General features: G+C 34.3%; 1 protein-coding gene across 1 annotated transcript in view; it reads left to right on the forward strand.

The window, feature by feature from the left end:
• Positions 1-19,993, forward strand: part of LOC126878468 (cubilin-like) — a 447,168-nt gene that overhangs the window by 326,991 nt on the left and 100,184 nt on the right. Inside the window, exons 43-44 of the mRNA XM_050641213.1 lie at positions 7,904-8,254; positions 15,597-15,889. Coding sequence (XP_050497170.1) covers positions 7,904-8,254; positions 15,597-15,889 — 644 coding nt within the window. The remainder of the gene's footprint in view (positions 1-7,903; positions 8,255-15,596; positions 15,890-19,993) is intronic.

Below are 19,993 nucleotides of genomic sequence, written 5' to 3' on the forward strand. Positions count from 1 at the left end.
GAGCTTGCAAAATATACGCATCTCAATTATTGAATTGCCATTTTCTTTCTATAGTGCAGTCACTGAAGGTAAAAATCAACTAGTACCTTCGATTTCGGTAAATCTCCATTTATTTTCACGAATTGACAATAACAACTTGTGGTTTTAGCCTGGGGTATATGTCACCCCTTCTCGGGAGTGAAAATTACTTTATTAAAAATAACCCCACAAATCGAGAGAGGGACAAATTGAAAGCAAAATTTGTTATATAATGTGATTAAAATAAATCAATACTTTTTGAGTTACTAAAGATCAAATATTTTAATTTTTGGAAAGAAAATGCATGCTTTAGAGCGATTTTTCATAAATGACTCAAAAACTGTAAGTTTTTACAAAAAAGTTTTCATCACTAAAATTGAAGCTAATAAAAAATATAATAAATTGCTTACGTGAAAAACCCTTTAATGTTAATTTAAAGTAAGTTATTGGTAATTAAATGTATATTTTTTTCCGCGACTGTTCAAATCTAAGGGTTCAAGCTTAAATAACGGGAAAGAGATGCATTTTATAACACTTAGGTGCTAAATACTTGTCAAAGTACTTAGAACTACCTATGAAAAATAAGATGCAGAAAAAGTTGATAGTATCAAAATCCGCTCACCAATTTTCGTGAAAATGAATGGAGATTTACCGAAATCGAAGGTACTAGTTGATTATTACCTTCAGTGACTGCACTATAGAAAGAAAATGGCAATTCAATAATTGAGATGCGTATATTTTGCAAGCTCATAAATTATTAAACGATATGTAGTCGCCAAATAATTAATTTAAATTATTTTAAGAACAACTCTCTCTTAAGCCGGGAATATGGGGTCGTTTTCTTGCGAAGGGGTTGTAGCTCTATAATCGAAAGACGCGTGATTTAAGAGTTTATTCTTAGAATATAAGCTATACGAATTAAACTACTATTAACTTTTTTGTAAAAACTTAGTTTTTCAGTGTTTTACAAAAAACCTTTTCAAAACATGCATTTTTTTCACAAATAATTAAAATCTTTGATCTTTAATAACTTAAAAACTATTGACTTATTTTATTAACTTTATATAATGAATTTTGCTTTTAATTTGTTCTTTTATTGATTTGTGCATTTATTTTTTATAAAATAATTTTCACCCCCGAGAAGGGGCGGTATCCACCCTCAGGGTTAAGGCGCAAGGTGGTACCATATCACCTTTGTTTCTTGACGTATCCTCTAACCACTGACCAATTTTCGTGAAAATCGATGAAGGTTCACTGAAATTGAAGGTAATCGTTGATTTTTACCTTCAGTGACTGCACTATACCAAATAAATTGCAATTTACTGATATAAATGCGCGTAATTTGGAAGCTTATAAATTATTAAATGATATGTAGTCGCCAAATAATTAGTTTAACGCATTTTAAATACAACTTACTCTTAAGCCGGGAAGATAGGGTGGTTTTCTGGCGAAGGGGTTGTAGCTCAATAATCGAAATGCTCTTGATTTAATAGTTTATTCTTAGAGTATATAAGCTATAGGAATTATATTCGCAATACGATATATTTTAAGTTTTCTCAGCATCTTTCTCTAAAGTTAAATCAATTAAAGGGTTGTTTGGGGGTGAAGGGGATGAGCTCAAAAATCGAAGCTATATAATTTCAAGAGCTCATAAATAGCTCGTAATTCTGCCGCAAAAACCGATTCAATATTCCTATTTTTAAGTAGTGGGGGGGGGGCTGACTCAGCCCCCCCACTAGGGTATTAAATTCCTGCTCAGTGGAACGAGCTCAAAATTTTTAGTTTGCGGAATATGAGAGCTCATAAATAGCTCATAAATCAGGGCTATTTGTTTTTTAATTTTTGCAAGTGGGGGGGGGCAGCTCAACACGGGTAAAATAGAAATTAATGGATCAGCATCGAACAAGCAATGGAAATAAAATACTTATGCCAATCTGGCAGAGGCGTGCGGTCCATGGAAGCGGGGGAAGCACCGCTTGCCTATACGTCGATATAAGAAAATATATTATTAACCCGTGAGTAGTCGCGCGGTGAGATAGAATCTCAATTTTTATCCTTTTTCGCGATAACTTGATGAACAATTTTGCAATTTTGAAAAAATTTCGTAAGTGCCTCGAGGAAGGGTGTAGTAATGCGTAGGAATTTTTTTCTTCTTCTTTTTGTGGAATTTATGGCTTTGGGGAGAGCCGATTAGCTTTAACCCGCGAGTAGTCGCGCCGTTCGATAGAATTTCATCAACATTTCATACTTTTTCGTAATACAGTAAAACCTGTCAGTAACGGCCACTAAAAATGAAAGAACTATTGACGGATATAGAATAGAAAGGTGGCCGCTATTTCCAGTTTTTGTAGTCTACATATAATTGGTTTGAGAAATTTATAAACTGGCCGTTAGGACAGGCGGCCGATGGAAGGTGGCCGTTAACACAGGTTTTACTGTACAGTAAAATTTGTCAGTAACGGTCACTAAAAATGAAAGAACTATTGGCCGATATAGAAAGGTGGACGGTATTGCCAATTTTTGTAGTCTACATATAATTGGTTTGGGAAATTTTTAAACTGGCCGTTAGGACAGGTGGCCGATGTTGGCAGGTGGCCGTTAACACAGGTTTTTTTTAATAAAATTGTTAGAAATATATATTTTCAATATAAAAAGTAGATAAAAATAGTACAAAATAAAAATTTGTTTTAAATTCGTATTTTGAGATAGAATCTCACACGCGACTATCGACGTTACAGAATTGAGCGCGACTACTCCCGGGTTAATTAATATTTAATAATCAAAAAATTTTCCCTAATCCAAGTAATCTACATATTACCTAGGCAATAGGTATTGAAAAATATTAAACATTAATCGCGTACGAACGAACTCAATATGCACACAATTCAACTATTCGGTCCACTCCTGGCAGAAGCGCATCTCAAAATCGCCGCTTGTCCAGTTGCCCCGTTTAAAAATTGGTCAGGGTTCAGTGACCGCACCCACTAGTCGCGCGAATTTTGGTGCCCTGGAAGCGATCGTCCTAGCGCCTTCCGAAAGTGGGATGCTCCGACTGTTACTGCTGCTAAGGGGTGCTTAGGTACATACATTCGCTTAAAGAATATTTGGATTTAAATTGTTTGCAGAGATTTTTCCTTTTACTGATCTTTTATTTGACATTTTACAGATGAAGTCAAATGACATTGCATTTTGTATAAGACAGATTGATGACTTTATTAATACCATAATTAAAAATCGAGAGCAGTTTAAAAATATTTGGGATAAAACTGTAAATATGGGGTTTGAACATGAAAGAAAAATAATGAAGATTGATAATGTCGGCAACAGAGAGACCTTTTGATAATATTCTACAACAAATGAATTCTAGCTTTCAAAATTTTAACGATTTAAAATTTGTAGAATTATAGATATATTATAATTTTAATATTTCTAATTATAATTCATCAAAATTTTCCACAGAGAAATTTATTTCACTACGATTAAATAATGAATTTTTTTCGATATCCCAGGTTTGCATTCTCAGTTAAGTGTCGTTTATGAAACAACTGACATTAGTGATAAAGAAATACCCAGAAATCTGAGTATTTCTTTATAACTACTGGTTTAAACAAGTCACTGTGTGAAGTGGTCAGGTTGTGTGAATTAGTACTAACTATCCCAGCCACAAGTACATCAGTTGAACGAAGTTTTTCAGTATTACAATGCATTAAAAGTTTCAAATTAAGAGTTTAAAAGAAATTTAACAAGCGAAGACAGACTTTGAAAGTTAGCCCTATTATCCATTGAAAAAGACTGCATTCAACAATTATCAGAAGTTGATAGGAGAATAGACCTCAAGTATAAATAAGTGTCATATTGTTGAAAGTTGTGTGTTGTGGAAAATGTCTCGGAATATAATTTTTTTTTAACATAACTCTTCTTTAGGAAACCAAGTCCGGCGCGAGAACTCAAGGTCCGAACTAGCAATACAGATCATTAATAGGTATTAATACGGTCACTAGTCACTAGAAATAGCGGGAATAGAGTGCATCGCGCATTGATCGGGGTAGGATTTAGTGTGTGAGTCCTTGTACCCAGGACGTCTCACATAAGCACTTTGCTGATAGAGAGCCCCTATAGCGCATCAGAGTGTTATCAGGTGGGAAGTGGCTCGACCCTCGACCCTTAAGAAAATATTTTTATATCCTTATTGAATCGCTTCCCCTTTCGAAAAAGTCACCGCACGCCACTGCAATCTGGACATATGGATTGGAACTATGGGGAACAGCCTGTCACTCCAACATCGAAATTATCCAACGCTTCCAATCAAAAACCCTCAGAACCATCACTAATGCACCTTGGTACATCAACAACAGAATTATTCATCGAGACCTTAAAATGGATATGGTACAAGAAGTTATCCAAAGACGTAGCGCTGCATAGCTGCATAGCTGCATTGCCAAGTTGGTGGATCATAAAAACCAGTTTGCACTAAACCTCCTAGACAATTGCCAAGAACAGCGTAGGTTAAAGAGAAAAAAAATACAGGATCCTTTGTAAAAGGTATATTTAAAAGACCCCAATAAGGGTTACATCACAAAACAAAACGTTTTCGGATTAACAAGTAATCCATCATCAGTGTTAAGCCCTAAAATGATAAGTATAACCTAATTAATAAGAGACAATGTTGTAAAAGTTGACTAAGATTAAGAATTGACTGAGGTCATACTTACAGACACCTGGGTCTCCCCGCAAGATCAACCAGGAAACGTAATACGGAATCAAATTGACTACATAATGGTGAACAAGAGATTCCGTAATGGATGCCTATCGGTTAAGGGTTACCCCGGTGCTGACGTATCATCAGATCATGTTCCTGTTGTTGGTAAATTTAGGTTTAGATTCAAGAAGGTTGCAAAAAAGAACAGCAACAAAAAGTGCGATATGAGAATACTAAAAGATAAGAAAACAAAAGAGACAGTCGCACAGATTCTTTCAGAGAAGCTAATTAATATGGAGCAAACATATAATGCCGAAGAATCACTCCAAAATATATGTGAAACCTTTAACAACATCAGAGAAGAACATCTAATAGAAAAGAAAGAGATGAGAAAAAGTTGGATGAACGACAATATACTACAACTTATGGAAGAAAGAAAAAAATCAAAAAACAACAAAATAATGTACAACACGATTCAGAGCCAAATAAGAACTGAAATAAGAAAGGCCAAAGAAAATTGGTTAAAATCACAGTGTGAAGAGATAGAGTCGTTAGAGCAAAAACATGATACGTTTAACATGCATAAAAAGGTGAAACAAGCAGCTGGTCTTCAGAAATCCAACACAGCTAGCAAATTGCGAGACGACCAACAGGGGAATATCATCACAGACAGAAATCAAGAAATCTGCATATGGACAAAATACATACAGGAACTTTTTGATGATACTAGATCCGAACAACCTCCATCCTACATATGTGATGACCACTTACCAATCACATCAGGTGAAGTGGAAAGAGCAATATCACAACTAAAAGATGGCAAAGCTCCTGGACCTGACAATGCATATGCTGAACTCATAAAACTATTTGACACCGATGGTACTCAACGCCTAACCAAAATATTTAACGACATATATTTAAGCGGAGTAATACCAAAAGCATGGTTGAAGTCGACGTTTGTTGCTTTACCAAAGAAAACAAAGTCCGTATCCTGCAGTGATTTCCGAACCATCAGCTTAATGAGCCATATTTTAAAGCTATTTCTAAAAATTATACATCAAAGGATATATAGACTGTGCGAAGAAAAAATCAGCCGAACACAGTTTGGTTTTCGAAATGCAGTGGGTACAAGAGAGGCTCTATTTAGTATACAAGTGCTATTTCAACGATGTAGAGACGTGAATTGCGATATTTGTGCATGTTTCATTGATTACCATAAAGCGTTCGATACAGTAAAGGACGACAAGCTGATGGAGATATTAACCAATATTGGAATAAACACCTGTGATTTAAGGATTATCAGCAATCTGTACTGGAATCAAACATCATCTATCCGGACAGAGGCAGGAGAATCCGACGATATCAAAATCAAACGTGGGGTCCGTCAGGGATGTATACTATCCCCACTGCTGTTTAACATCTACTCTGAGGAAATCTTTTAAGAAGCATTGGATGATGTTGAAGCCGGAATTAGAATTAACGGAGAATGTATCAATAACATAAGATACGCAGACGACACTGTGGTATTCGCTGACAGTTCTGAAGCCCTACAGGAGTTAATGAGCAGAATCGCAGAAGTCAGTCAGAGATACGGACTTTCACTAAACACTATGTATGATGATCTCTAAGAATGAACAGCAATTTGGACGAATCAGTGTGAATGGTCAACAAATAGAAAGAGTAAAAACATACACCTACCTTGGTACGAACGTCAATGAAAATTGGGACCATTCTATAGAAATCAAATGTAGGATAGAGAAAGCAAGATCTGCATTTCAAAAAATGGCAAAGTTGTTCAAATGTCATGATTTGTCGATACCAATAAAAGTCAGATTACTACGATGTTTATATTTCCTATACTGTTGTACGGAGTTGAGTCGTGGACTCTCACAGACGCCACCTGCAAGAAAATTGAGGCTTTTGAGATGTGGCTTTATCGTCGAATCCTGAAGATATCTTATACCGACCACATTACTAATGAGGGTGTTTTGCTGAGAATGAAAAAAGAAAAAGAGCTGTTAATCAAAATAAAAACAGCCAAAATCGAATACCTCGGTCACATCATGAGGAACAGTCAGAGATATGGACTGCTGCAACTGGTCTTGCAGGGAAAAGTAGAGGGAAAGCGAGGACCAGGAAGGCGAAGGATTTCCTGGCTGAAAAATCTACGAACGTGGTTCAACACAACCACTACAAATCTTTTCAGAGCAGCAGTGTGCAAAGTGCAGATTGCCATGATGGTCGCCAACATCCGAAAAGGATAGGCACTACAAGAAGAAGAAGATACTTACAATAGCATGCATGCGTGAGCCATCAAAAAGTTATGGGTAAAAACCCTTTAAAAGTTATAAGATCTTATATTATACTACATATTATGTTTAAGATAGTTGGATGTTGCAAATATTCCTGGATATTACCCAGGGCAACACAGGACTCTAACCCACGTGGATGTGATATGAGAGGGATGAACCTCACATATTGAAAATTGAGTGTCAACTGAACTGAAAGGTGAAGGAACTTCAGAAGTATGACAGAGACAGATTGTCAACGTGACGTTATGAACTGTTTTGTTAGTTCAGCCAATGAATTTAAAGTTTATGTTGATGTTAAAAATAAAACATTATCAAATATCCATATATTGTTGTTAGAATTATTCGAACTTCAATGTAGAAAATTGTAAAATATGTGATGATTAAATATATGAATATGATAATTGATAAATAGGTACTAGGAGTTATGCAGTCAGCAATACATTAAAATAAAGATGTGTAAATAAACTTAGAATTATTGAAAAGACCTTTTACGTATTCAAGTCTAGGATATCAGAATTTGTTTAATGTGTACATAAATGTACATTTATAAGTTATTAATTAATGTGTGAGTGTTTTGATGACTGATAATTTGATCTAATTTGTTGAGTTACCGTTTAGAGTAAACTTGTGAAGTAATTAGTAGTTATAAAATGTAATTATTATTTCCTATACAACTTTATAAAAATTGTACTTTGATTTTACCAGTGGGTAAAATCCTTCTTGTTCTTAGTCAGTGTCATTACTTTTGTTTATTGTTGACACTCAACAGATTGAAAAATACTTTTAAATAAATAAAAAAAAACATGCATATGCAATATTTTTGTCCGTGAGTATATTATGTTTATTAATAATTGAAACTTTGTTTTAATTCCAGAGTGTGGTGGGAAGTTAAATACCGAAAGTGGAGTAATAGAATCTCCCGGATATCCGTCCATGCACCACTTGCACAGAGTTTGTCATTGGGAGATCGTAGTACCCGAAGGAAGGAGAATTACATTCAAGTTAATAGATCTCGATTTGGGAGGATCTTCAAACAACATGTATGATAGAGGTCTTGAGCTATTCGACGATACTACTCTGAAAGTACGACGAGCGTTGATCACTACCACTTCCAACGAAACTTCATTTCAATCTAGCTCAAATGTGATGTTCATTCTTTTCTGGTCTATCAGCAAGTCGGAGCATAGAGGATTCAAAGCCACTTACCAATCAGATCTTCCAACGTGTAAGAAATATTTTGTTTCTTAAACTGTTTATTTATAACCTACTCGTTACATCCTGGGTATCAAATACATGTGTTGATGATGATGCCTTGTTGGTGTTGCCGGCCTCTTGCCTACTGATTCACACCTTTATTCACCTAACCAGACCTTCTGGGCACTATCTCTTTAGTCTTCTAATTCTTACTGAAGCATTGACAAAGGCTTTGGTTAGTGCATTGTCGTAGTTCACCTTCATGTTCTTATATAGTGTCTTTTATGAGCGGTATTCTTAGGCCTTCATGGAGAGTTTGATTAGATACATACCAAGAGGCATGTGCCATCATCTTTAGCCTTTTGGACTGTTATGTTTGTAAGATTTTTGTATTTGAACAAAATACTTTTGTTTAAATAGATTCCAAAACTTATATGGAATATGACATCTAGCTGTGGGGTTGTGCTAGTAGCAGTAATTTAAACATCATCCAGGGATTCCATAAGAAAGTGGTAAGGATCATTGTCAACCAATCCATTTAGATCCATAGGGATCTAAAAATGGATATTGTTAACAATAATAATAGTCTCCCGTTTTATATTGCTAACACGGCTTTCGGATTGTAGCTGGGTAGTCTGCTATATCTCTCTCTCGTTCCATCCGTCCTTGTGGAGTATTGGGCGCTTATGCGTTTCTTGGCCAAAAGTGCAAGATTGCTGTCTGGCCGGGACAGCGCATCTCCTTTTGTTTTTATTCTCTGGATAAATTGTGAACTAATTCCCTCCACTCTCTTCTCTCGTTTGCTCTCTTTTTGACTTCAATCCATCTTAGTCCAATTTTTTCATGTTCTCTCGTTGCTGTTCTTTTCCAGCTGTTGTCTGGTCTGCCCCTCTTTCTTTTCGCCTCTGGTTGGTATTCAAGTGCTTGTCTTGCTATGCTGCTTTGGTCTTTCCTCAAAGTGTGGCTGATCCATTTCCATTTCTTTTTCCTTGACTGTAGTACCTAGATATGTTAGTTTGCTTTGTCCTTTCCCATAGTTCTGTATTAGTTATTTTGTTTGGCCAGTATATTTTCAGGATTTTTCTTAGAGATTTGTTTACAAATGTTTGTAGTTTTTTAGTTGTATTTTCGTCCTGTTTCCATGTTTCTGCTCCATAGAGCAGTATACTTTTAATGCAACTATTAAAGATTTTAATTTTTGTTGTTTCCGATATTTCGTTTGTTTGCCAAATTCTATTTAAAGCGTTGAATGCGTGTTGCGCCTTTGTTATTCTCGTCTGTATATCCTTTTTACACCCCCCCCCCTCCTTTCCATGACAGATCCCAGATATGTGAACTTGTCTACCTCTTCTATTTCTTTACCGTTTATCATTATTTTATTATTTGGATGGTTATTATTAGAAGTTTAGTTTTTTCTGTGTTTATTCGAAGTCCGATCGTGTCGGAGTACTGTGCCAATTTGTCAATTTTTGCTTGCATATGATTTCGGTGTTCAATTATCAGGCAGATGTCATCTGCAAATTCGAGATCTTTTAACTGTTTGAAAAGGTTCCACATGATGCCTGTTCGATCGTCGATTAGTTTCCTCATTACCCAATCTATCATAATAAGGAATAGGGTAGGGGATAGTACACAACCCTGTTTGACTCCACTTTCTATGGATATTTCTTCTGTTACTTCACCTGAATTTTCTAGTTCGGCTTTGTATCCTTCGTAGAAGAGTTTAATAAAGTTTATGATTTTTAGTGGTATCCCATATAATCCAAGGATTTTCCCCAACTGTGCCCTATTTACACGGTCAAAGGCATTTTCGAAGTCGATAAAACTCACATATATGTCTTTATTCTATTCATTTGTTTGTTCCAAGATAATTCTAAGGGTGCAAATGTGATCAATAGTGGAATGGTTGGAACGGAAGCCTGCTTGGTTGTTTCTCAGTTTTTTATCTAGTTCCGGCTTCAATCTTTCCAATATGATTTTGGTCAGTACTTTGGATTTGGCACTTAGTAGTGTTATTGCACGCCAATTGTTGTATTTGCTCAGGTCTCCTTTTTGGGTATTTTTATAATCAATCCCTCTTTCCACTCCTTTGGCAATTCTTCGTCCATCCATATTTTATTTAAAAGTGTATGTAGCATCTCTACTGACTGCTTGGTGTCTGCTTTTATTATGTCAATGGGTATATTGTCGATTCCTGCGGCTTTGCCATTTTTTAGTAGTTTTAGGGTGTTTCCAATTTCATCCCTTGTAATTTCTCCAATATTCACTTCTAGCTCTGGTGATTCTACTTCATCTTCTATGATTTGAGTTGTAGCATATATCTCGTCGAAGTATTCCTTCCATCTATGTATTATTTCTTTCTCATTTTTTATTCTATTTCCTTGTTTATCCTTTACTTCTCGTATATTTCGTTGTGCTTTTCCTGTTAAATTTCGTATGATTGTATATTGTGTTCGTAAGTCGTTTTCTTTCGCTGCTTCTTCTGATATATTTAGCATCTCATTTATATAGTTTCTTTTATCTTTTCCGGCTTGTTTTTTACTTCTGCGTTTTTTGCCTTGTATTTCCTTTCAAGTGCCCTCTCTTCTTCCGATCCTTCCTTTTGTAGAATTTCTTCTTTGATTTTTTTTCTTTCTTCTATCAGTAGTAGAGTATCTTTGGTAATCCATTTTTTATTTTGTCTTCTTTTTAATCCTATTGTTTCTTTTGCTGTATTCATCATCACTTCTTTAAAATATTTCCATGTTTCTTCGACTGACTCTCCAGTTTGTTGTGATACTGTTCGGTTAATTGCCAGTTTCTCACTAAATTTATTTATTATACATTCTTGTTTTAGGGCATCAACGTTGTACGTGTTCATTCTGCTGATTTTTTGGTTTTTATCTCTGGCTAATTTCATTTTTAGTCTCGCTTTGATTAGCATGTGGTCTGATCCCACATCAGCACCTCTTAAGCTCCTGACATCTTGCAGCCAGCTTCTCCATTTATATTCAATTATTATGTGGTCTATTTGGTTCTTGTATCTCCCTCCTGGTGATTTCCATGTTTCTTTATGTATCCGCTTATATTTGAAGATACTTCCGCCTATTTAAAGTTCATTTTGCTCACAAAATTCGATTAATAGATTTCCATTGTCGTTTCTCTCTCCGATTCCCTCTTTTTCCATCACATGTTCATGTCCTTTATTATTATTTTCTATTTTTGCATTAAAGTTTCCGATTACTATTTTTATTGTTGTTCTGAAGCTATTTTCTTGTGGCATTTTTACAATTTTAACTATTTATAATGGGAAATAAGCCACAATATTATTATTTATATTAAAATATTAAAATATTATAAAAATACTATTTTTATATCTCTTCTATATTTATTATTAATACTATTAAAAGTTGTTTTTAGTTGCTCGTAAAATTCTTCCTTCTCATTTTCGTCGTTTTTATTTGTGGGAGCATATACATTTATTACTATTATGTTATAATATATTGCCTTCAGTCTCGCCCAAATAATCCTTTCTGACACTGGTTCCCATTCTACTAGAGCCTTTCTCCCCTTTTGGGCTAGCAGTATTGCCACTCCCTTTTCGTGTTTGTCATTTACATCCGTGTTTCCAGAATATATCATTAGCTGTTGGCACATGTTGCCAGCAAACAGACTTGAGCCCAATTACGTGATAATTACGTTAAATTTACGGCAAATTTCAACGAATACGTAACTCGGTGATTTATGACGGGAAAAAAACGTATTTCAGTGCCAAATCATTCACCTATATATTTGTGCTTTCTTTATACATATTTGACATTAGAATAATATAAAATCATAATGACGAATATAGTACATGTTTTTTATAATATTTGTGAATTTTGGTTACATCGCAAAGGTACGTTTATTTCACGTAATAATCACGAAACAGAAATAACTTCCTTTGGTTAAATTTTGAGAAATATTTTGGAAACAAAAATTTTACAACGCTTTTGGTTAAATACGTATCGCTTGAATTTTACTCATTGTATTTTATGGACGTCGAAAAATTAGATGTATTTCACGTAAAAGTCATGTAAATAATACCAATATTTAAACAAAAAGTTTATGATTTCGCTTTTAAGATCATTTAGCATAACTATTTCAATCCAACCTTGATTTGAAGCTATTTTTTTCTTTAAAAATATCCCATGAGCTAAAATGATGTTGAGTCTTATTTTCAAATCGCGCGCGGTGATGAAGTACTACCAAACATTTCTCCTCCTTTAAATACCATCACGTGACTAACATAGTTGGTTCGAAAACTAAATTAATCGATTTATCGAATAATAGATACGTTTCGATAGGATTATTTTTTTATATTATTCTGGTATTGAAATAGATTTTTAGTAAGACCAATTAGTTAATAGTAGAAGAAATTTAAAAACAAAAAGAAAATTCGTAATACTAATTTAAGGTAAGTAGAATAGTTTAACTATAATTTAAAAATAATCGATTTTTATAATCGATTATCATTACCTCTAACATCAGCAGCATCAGCTTCTCTGGCTTCTGGCTTCTCACTCTCATCACAACAAAAAGTGAAACGTGAAGAGCTTTATTTCCCTCGTTTTATTTTAGGCGGGTTTATTTATAGTATAATGTCTTTCGTATTAACGTTCACCTCACTGCTCGAGGGTTGAAGTGCCATGATGCAATTAGAAAAAACAAGAAAGTGTCGAAGTGTCCTCCTCGAAATAAAAAGTTACCTGTGTTGTGTTTTGTGTTGGCAAATTTTTTAATGTGTCTTTAGGTCGGTATTTTTTGGTTCATTATCTTATATAATAATTATACAGGACAAATGTTTTAAAGTCTCTAAATTCTACTAAATAAATACATTGTTAATACTTTATATGCTTGTTTTATTTATATTATATGGATAATAATTACGTGATTCATAAGTTAATTAAGGTCGAATTATTTACGTGAACCGAGGACGTATCTTTCACGTGAATACTAATATATACATTTCCTAAAAGATACGTTAATCAACACGTATTTGCAACGTGAATATCCCGAAAGATTTTATTGCTATTTAAGGTAAATAACACGTCTATTGAAGACGAGTTATTCACGTAATTTAAAGACGTATTTTCAATGTGACATTCCAACCAAATTTTCACGTGAAATTCACGTAAACAATTTACGTATATTGGTGACAAATGTACCTAAAATTCACGTAATTAACACGTCGGTCTGTTTGCTGGATCATGGTCACCTACTCGGGTTGATCCACTACCATTCCATCTTGTTTCGCTGGACCATGGTCACCTACTCGGGTTGATCCACTACCATTCCATCTTGTTTCGCTTAGTCTGACAATGTCTAATTTGTACTTATCAATCTCTTGGCTTACCTGCTCCAATTTGCCGGTTTCGTGTAGCGTTCTTACATTCCATGCACCTATAAATATGTTCTCTCTTATGTCTATTTCATGTTTATCTTTCGTTTTTGCTCTATATCTATTTTCGTCCTTGCTCAATTTCTATTTCTGTGCCTTGTCTGTCGTGATTTGTGCTTGTGTTTGTGTATTTTCATCTTCTGTTAGTTTTTTGGATTTTCCCGGTCTTCTTCTAGCTGGTTGCTGTATTGATTCCATTTGTGTGTTTTTCCATCTATTATTAATTTATTATATTTTATTGTAACACTTTTAACCTTATTAGTTTCTTCATTTGCGACTTTTCTTATTTTTTTCTGTGTTTATAGTTCTTCTTTTGTTATGTCATTATTTATATACACTTTATAGTCTTTTATGTGTTTTAGTTGAGCTTTATTTTGCATGATCTTTTCTTTTTCAAACTTGTTTTGTAGTTTGACCAAACATGTTTTTTCTCCCAGTTTGATAGCTTCTTCGATTTGAACATTGATATTCATTTCTTTTTCCATGAAGTTTCCTACAGCTTGTTTCAGTGCATTTATATCGATTGTATCTATTGGCAAGCCTTGTATTACAACATTATTTACTTTCCTTTCCTTTTCTAGTCTTTGTACACGTATTTTCATATCGTTTAGCTATTTTTTCATTTCTTCCTTCTCCTTGTGTTTAGTTTGGTTTTCTTGTTTAACTTTCTCCAATTCTGTTTTCAGGTCGTTTAATTGCTCCCATTACCTTCTCTGTTCATTCTTTATCTCTTTTACTTCCGTTGTTAAATTTTTTGTTTCTTTGGTTAAGTCATGCATCATTTTAATAATTTGATCGAGCTTATTATCTTCGTTACGGGTTTTGTTAGGCGATCTAGACACTTTTTTACTTTTTCGGAACAATTCTTCCTCTTCTTCTCTGTTCCTCTTTCTATGGTCTTCGGATTTGCCGTCGTCCGAATCCACTTTGTATCTATCCATTATTTTTACCGGTGTTAACAAATTCGAAGCCATTTTTTGTGGCACAGCGTGCATTTATTATTCACTCCCGTTACTTAATAGTCCAATCGTTATTTTGTAACTGTTCGGTTTGCGAAAAAGTGCCTAGCCCGCCTGAAAATCTCAGAAGGTCTGCTCAGTCTGCTATATCTAGGGCCTACGATATACAAGGAAGGTAACAGGGCCAGTGCTACGCTTCAATCGCCTATTATTACCCCTGGTTTTTCCCAAGGTACTCATTTTATTCAGGCTGAGTAGCCATATTCCTGGTCCCAATCATCATCATCCTCATGCTGGACATAGGTCTCTCCCATTTTTCGCCACTCTCCACGGTCCTGTGCGTCTTGTTGCCATTTCTTGGATATTCGTTTAATGTCGTCCATCCAGCGTGTTGGTGGTCGTCATCTGCTGCGTTTGTCTCCTCTTGGGCGCCAGTCAATTAGTTTTCTGGTCCATCTTGAGTCTTTTAGTCTGGCTACGTAACCTGCCCAATTCCATTTCAGCTTGGCTATAGGTTTGACGACATTAGTGATACCTGTTCTTTTCCTTTCGTCTTGGTTCCTTATTTTGTCCTTTTTTGTCATGCCTAGAATCAATCTTGTTAACAATACCATTAAAAAATTCACCAAGAGTCACGAACAACTTCTTCAACACGTCAATGTTGAGGCCAACCAACTCCTTTACAACACGGATCTGGTTAGCAGACTCAAGAAGGAAAACCTTTTGAATCAATTAAGTCAAAAGTAGAGTATAGTGCAAGCGATTGTACAGGTTAATATTTGTTGCAATAAATTAATAGAACCTAAGGGATACTAGTGAGTTTGCCCTTAGTCTCAAATTTTTAGTAATAATTTAGGCTAAAAAATTGCTCATTGATCATATTGTTTGATCATATCGTAATGTTCTTAAGTATCGTATTGGTGTTCATTAAAAAAATGTATTTTTCTGTTTTGGTATACCCAATACTTACTATAATTAAATATTTTTTTCTTTAGTATGTCAAGGAGATTTCAGCAAAGAAAACGGGGTGATTACCAATCCAGAAACAACGAACAAAATTTACTCTTGTCAGTGGGTCCATCAGCGTACAGATGTAGCAAAAGAAAGAACATTTGCTGTAGCCCTCACAGTAAATACTAGTCACGAAAAATCTGAAAGTGCATGTTCCTATTCGCCAGTCCTCGTTGAAATTACTGCCGCTGATAAGAAGACGAGTTTGTTCAAGGTGTGTGCCACAACAACTGCTCCCGTTGTTATAAGATCTCCGTTTTTGGTTACCAAACTATCGGTAAGTAAATAATATGTCCTGATTTTTCATCATCATCATCATCATCAATGATGAGCCTTTGCCGCGTTTACTATTGCTTTCCATGTTTGTCGGTCCTGTGCCTCTGATTCCCATTGTCTCACTCCCATTTTCTCCAGATCTTCTTTGATTGCATCTTTCCACCTTTTTCTAGGCCGTCTTACAGACCTTCTTCCATCTGGCCTTTCTCAGAACAGATTGTTTATAAGGCAATTGTAGTTACTGTGTATCGCATGCCCTGCTCATCTGAGTCTATTGGTCTTTATATATCTGACTAGATTTTTCTTTACGAATTGAAACTCTTAACTCGTTATTGTATCTGCGCATCCATTCGTTTGTCACGCTGTCTCTGCAAGGACCATCGGTCTTCATTTATTTTTAGACCGATGTTTAATGCAGTTTCTTCAAAGCTCGAGAAAATATCCTTAACTTCTAACGTTGATTGTGCCATTGCATCTACGTCATCGGCAAAGGCAAGTACCTATGATTTTTGCTCCCCGAGCAGTTATGTCTTATGTCTGGTTTGATTTTTGGATAAATTTTTCGCATGACATATTGATATCTAATATCGCATGTCCTGATTTTTGCCTAAAGGACCCCGCAGAAACCTTATGGGAAATGGCTCTCTGTCCAATGCTCTGAAACTTTCGGTTCTGGTAGTCCTTGATGTGTAGAACAAAAGATTCAATGGGCGCGTGGCTCAAAAAAATCTTGGTTTTAAGATATAAGCCTCTGAAGTTATAGGTACAGTGAGGACGTTTAAGTTGGGATAAATTTATTTTCTCGACAATCGGCGACTGTGGAGGTAAATTACGAATCAGGTCGATTTTTATTTTTAAATTCTAATTTTTTGGCATATATATCATAATAGTGACATCATCCATCCGGGCGTGATGACGCAATCGATAATTTTTTAAATAAGAGTCGGTGTCGTGTTATAGCTCATTTAAAAGGTTATTCAATTCTCTATTCACTAATATAAGCATTAACATAATTATTTATACAGGGTGCCCAAAAAATTTTTTGAATTAAATTAATTGAGACAAAAATAAGAATGTATACAATTTATCTAATTCGAAATACATTTTACTATTGTCCGAAAACAGGAAAAATATTTATTTGTTAAATAAATGTTGTTTTTCGCTTAAATTCAATATAAAAGCTGCCACCCACCTGCCCCTTAGCAGTTTGAACATTTAATTTAAGCGAAAACAATGTTTATTTTTCAAATTACCTTTTTTTATGTTTTATGACAGCAGTAAAATGTATTTTGGATTAAATAAATTATATAAATTCTTCTTTTTGTCTCAATTAATTTAATTCAAAAAAATTTTTGGTCACCCTGTATAAATAATTATGTTGATGTTTATATTAGTGAATAGAGAATTGAATAACCTTTCAAATGAGCTATCACACGACCCCTGTTCTTATTTAAAAAAAATCATCGATTGCATCATCACGCCCAGATGGATGAAGTCACTGGTATGATATATCCCACATAACAATTTCATGTTCTTAGTAGATTCATAGAACATACTTTTCAGAAAAAGTATATACTGAGAATATGCGTAATTACCATTGCGAATGTGCAGAGCAGATACTGAGTATATACTATGTACATTACAGTACTTAAACGTTCTATGTATATACTTAGAATGTACTACCGCACTTCTTTTCAGTATATACCAAGAATGTACTTTTTAGAACATTCCAAGGAAGTGCTATAAACCTTCTATTTATATACTTAGAGCGTACTACCGCACATTTTTTTAGTTTATACCAAGAAGGTACTTTTTAGAATATTCCAAGGAAGTGCTATAAACCTTCTATTTATATACTTAGAACGTACTACCGCACATCTGTGTTTGGGAAGAATATATATTTTTAAGAATATTCTAAGAAAGTGCTATCAAGTGCTATAATATTGCTTAGAAGTATGTTTTCAGCATCACCTAATCTCATCTTAGGTTCTACTGGTTCTACCAAATACTTATATTTACATATTTTAATTGCAAATGAGAATGTAGTTAGTACCTACATTCTACAATATTACTTAAAAAGTAAGTATATATTTATAAATTTTAGTTATTTATATAAATTATTATATAATATTTAGCTAAATTAAACTATGTATAAGTAACTAAAATTTATATACTTATATGTATGTACTTACCTAGATAACTACTATTTAAGTAATATTGAGTTACCAAAATAGATTATATTATGTATTTTGAAGCACCGCAAACAAAATAAAGAGATTATGTATGTTCTTTAATACTTTATCATTCGTCTTCATCCTTAACACTGCATAGATACAAATAATGCCTGTTCCAAATAATTCGTTTTCATATTTTACCGTTGTTTCCTCTGATCCATTCAGGTAAGAAATGGTCAGAATAAGACGGGGGATATGATATGTATTTTTGAATAACAACATCGGTGGTTAGTGTTGCAAAACGGAGGGAAATTTCCCTTTTTGCGGGAATTTTCAACATAAAAGGTTATAAAGGGAAAAAGTTAACTCAAAAGGGAATTTTTGTTCCAGTCCAAATTGTAAAATATTAAGAAAAAATCAAAATATTTGAAAATAAATAAACATATCTTCTCAGATTTTGTCAACAGGAGGGAAGTTTTTTTATAAAAGTGGGAATTTTTAAGGTAAGTTGACGGAAAAATCTTACTCGACGGTTGGCAACACCAAAGCCTTTGGTTGTGGGTTTTGGCACGTTTTAGTTCTGCGGAATGGCCGAATAGCCCATATTGGGGCGATGTACCTAAATTCAAATTCCAACGATGTAAAAATATTCATGATAAACTCGAAATGGTAAAGTCATTACAATTATGAAAACGAATTTTTAATAGTATGTAAACGTTAATACAATTAATGTTTAAACTTTTTTACCATACAACAATTTTGAAATGAAATTCGTCCAATACTACCTACATACATAAATTTTATTAATTATTCTAAAAAATAACGAAGTTGATAATCTATAAGGCTAATATTATACTTCCTATACATACATATTATTTTTAAAATATTTTAAAAGTATCTACTTATAAGTATATGTTAAGAATGTACTTATAAGTATGTGTTAAGAATATTCGATAAAGGTATATTTTAAGAATAACCTTTTACGAATATTCCGGATCCTACGTACACGAATGTACTCAGTATATTCGGTACGAGAATATACTTTGAAGTATATGCAAAGAACATGAAATTTAGAATGTTTTTAAGGTACATGCTATGCTTGTACTACGCATATACTAAAAAGAATATACTTCGATGAATGTTGGTAGTACAGTGGAACCTCGATAAGCCGGATTAATCGGGACCGCGGCCGATCCGGGTTATCGAAAATCCGGGTTAGCCGGAGAATAAGGTAAAAATTAATAAAATACTGATACTTACAGATAAACTTCCATTATAATAATTGCAAAAACTTGAAATACATATGCACAGGCACAGTACATCTAAATTGCGTACAGTGGTATACAGTATTGTTAATTTCTTGGGAAAAATCTCAGTAACATTTTTATGGTTGTAACATTTTTATGGTTGAAATATTTGTCTGATAAAAATCGGTCCGGCTTAGCTGGACTTCCGGGTTATTGGAGGCCGACTTATCGGGGTTCCACTGTATATGCTTTGAACATGATGCGAACATCATTGTTATGTGGGATATACCAAAAAATTATAATTTAAAAATAAAAATTGATCTGATTCGTAATTTATCTCCAGAGTCATCCATTCTTGAGAAAATGAATTTATTCCAACTCAAACATCCTCATTGTACCTATTACTTCAGAGGCTTATATCTTAAAACCATGATTTTTTGGAGCTACGCGCCCATTGAGTCTTTTGTTCTACACATCAAGGACTACCAGAACCCAAAGTTTCAGAGCATTTGACAAACAGCCATTTCCCGTAAGGTTTCTGCGGGGTCCTTTATTCATAATAAACCGATGCAACGAAATATTGAAGGAACCGACAAAATTCTGTTCCATACTGAGATCTATACTGTGCAATTCTCAAATGAACCTACAACTAAGAATGAAGTTCCTAAAATGTTATGTGTATCC

Source organism: Diabrotica virgifera, chromosome 10, assembly GCF_917563875.1.
Source record: "Diabrotica virgifera virgifera chromosome 10, PGI_DIABVI_V3a".
Classification (NCBI taxonomy): Eukaryota; Metazoa; Arthropoda; class Insecta; order Coleoptera; family Chrysomelidae; genus Diabrotica; species Diabrotica virgifera.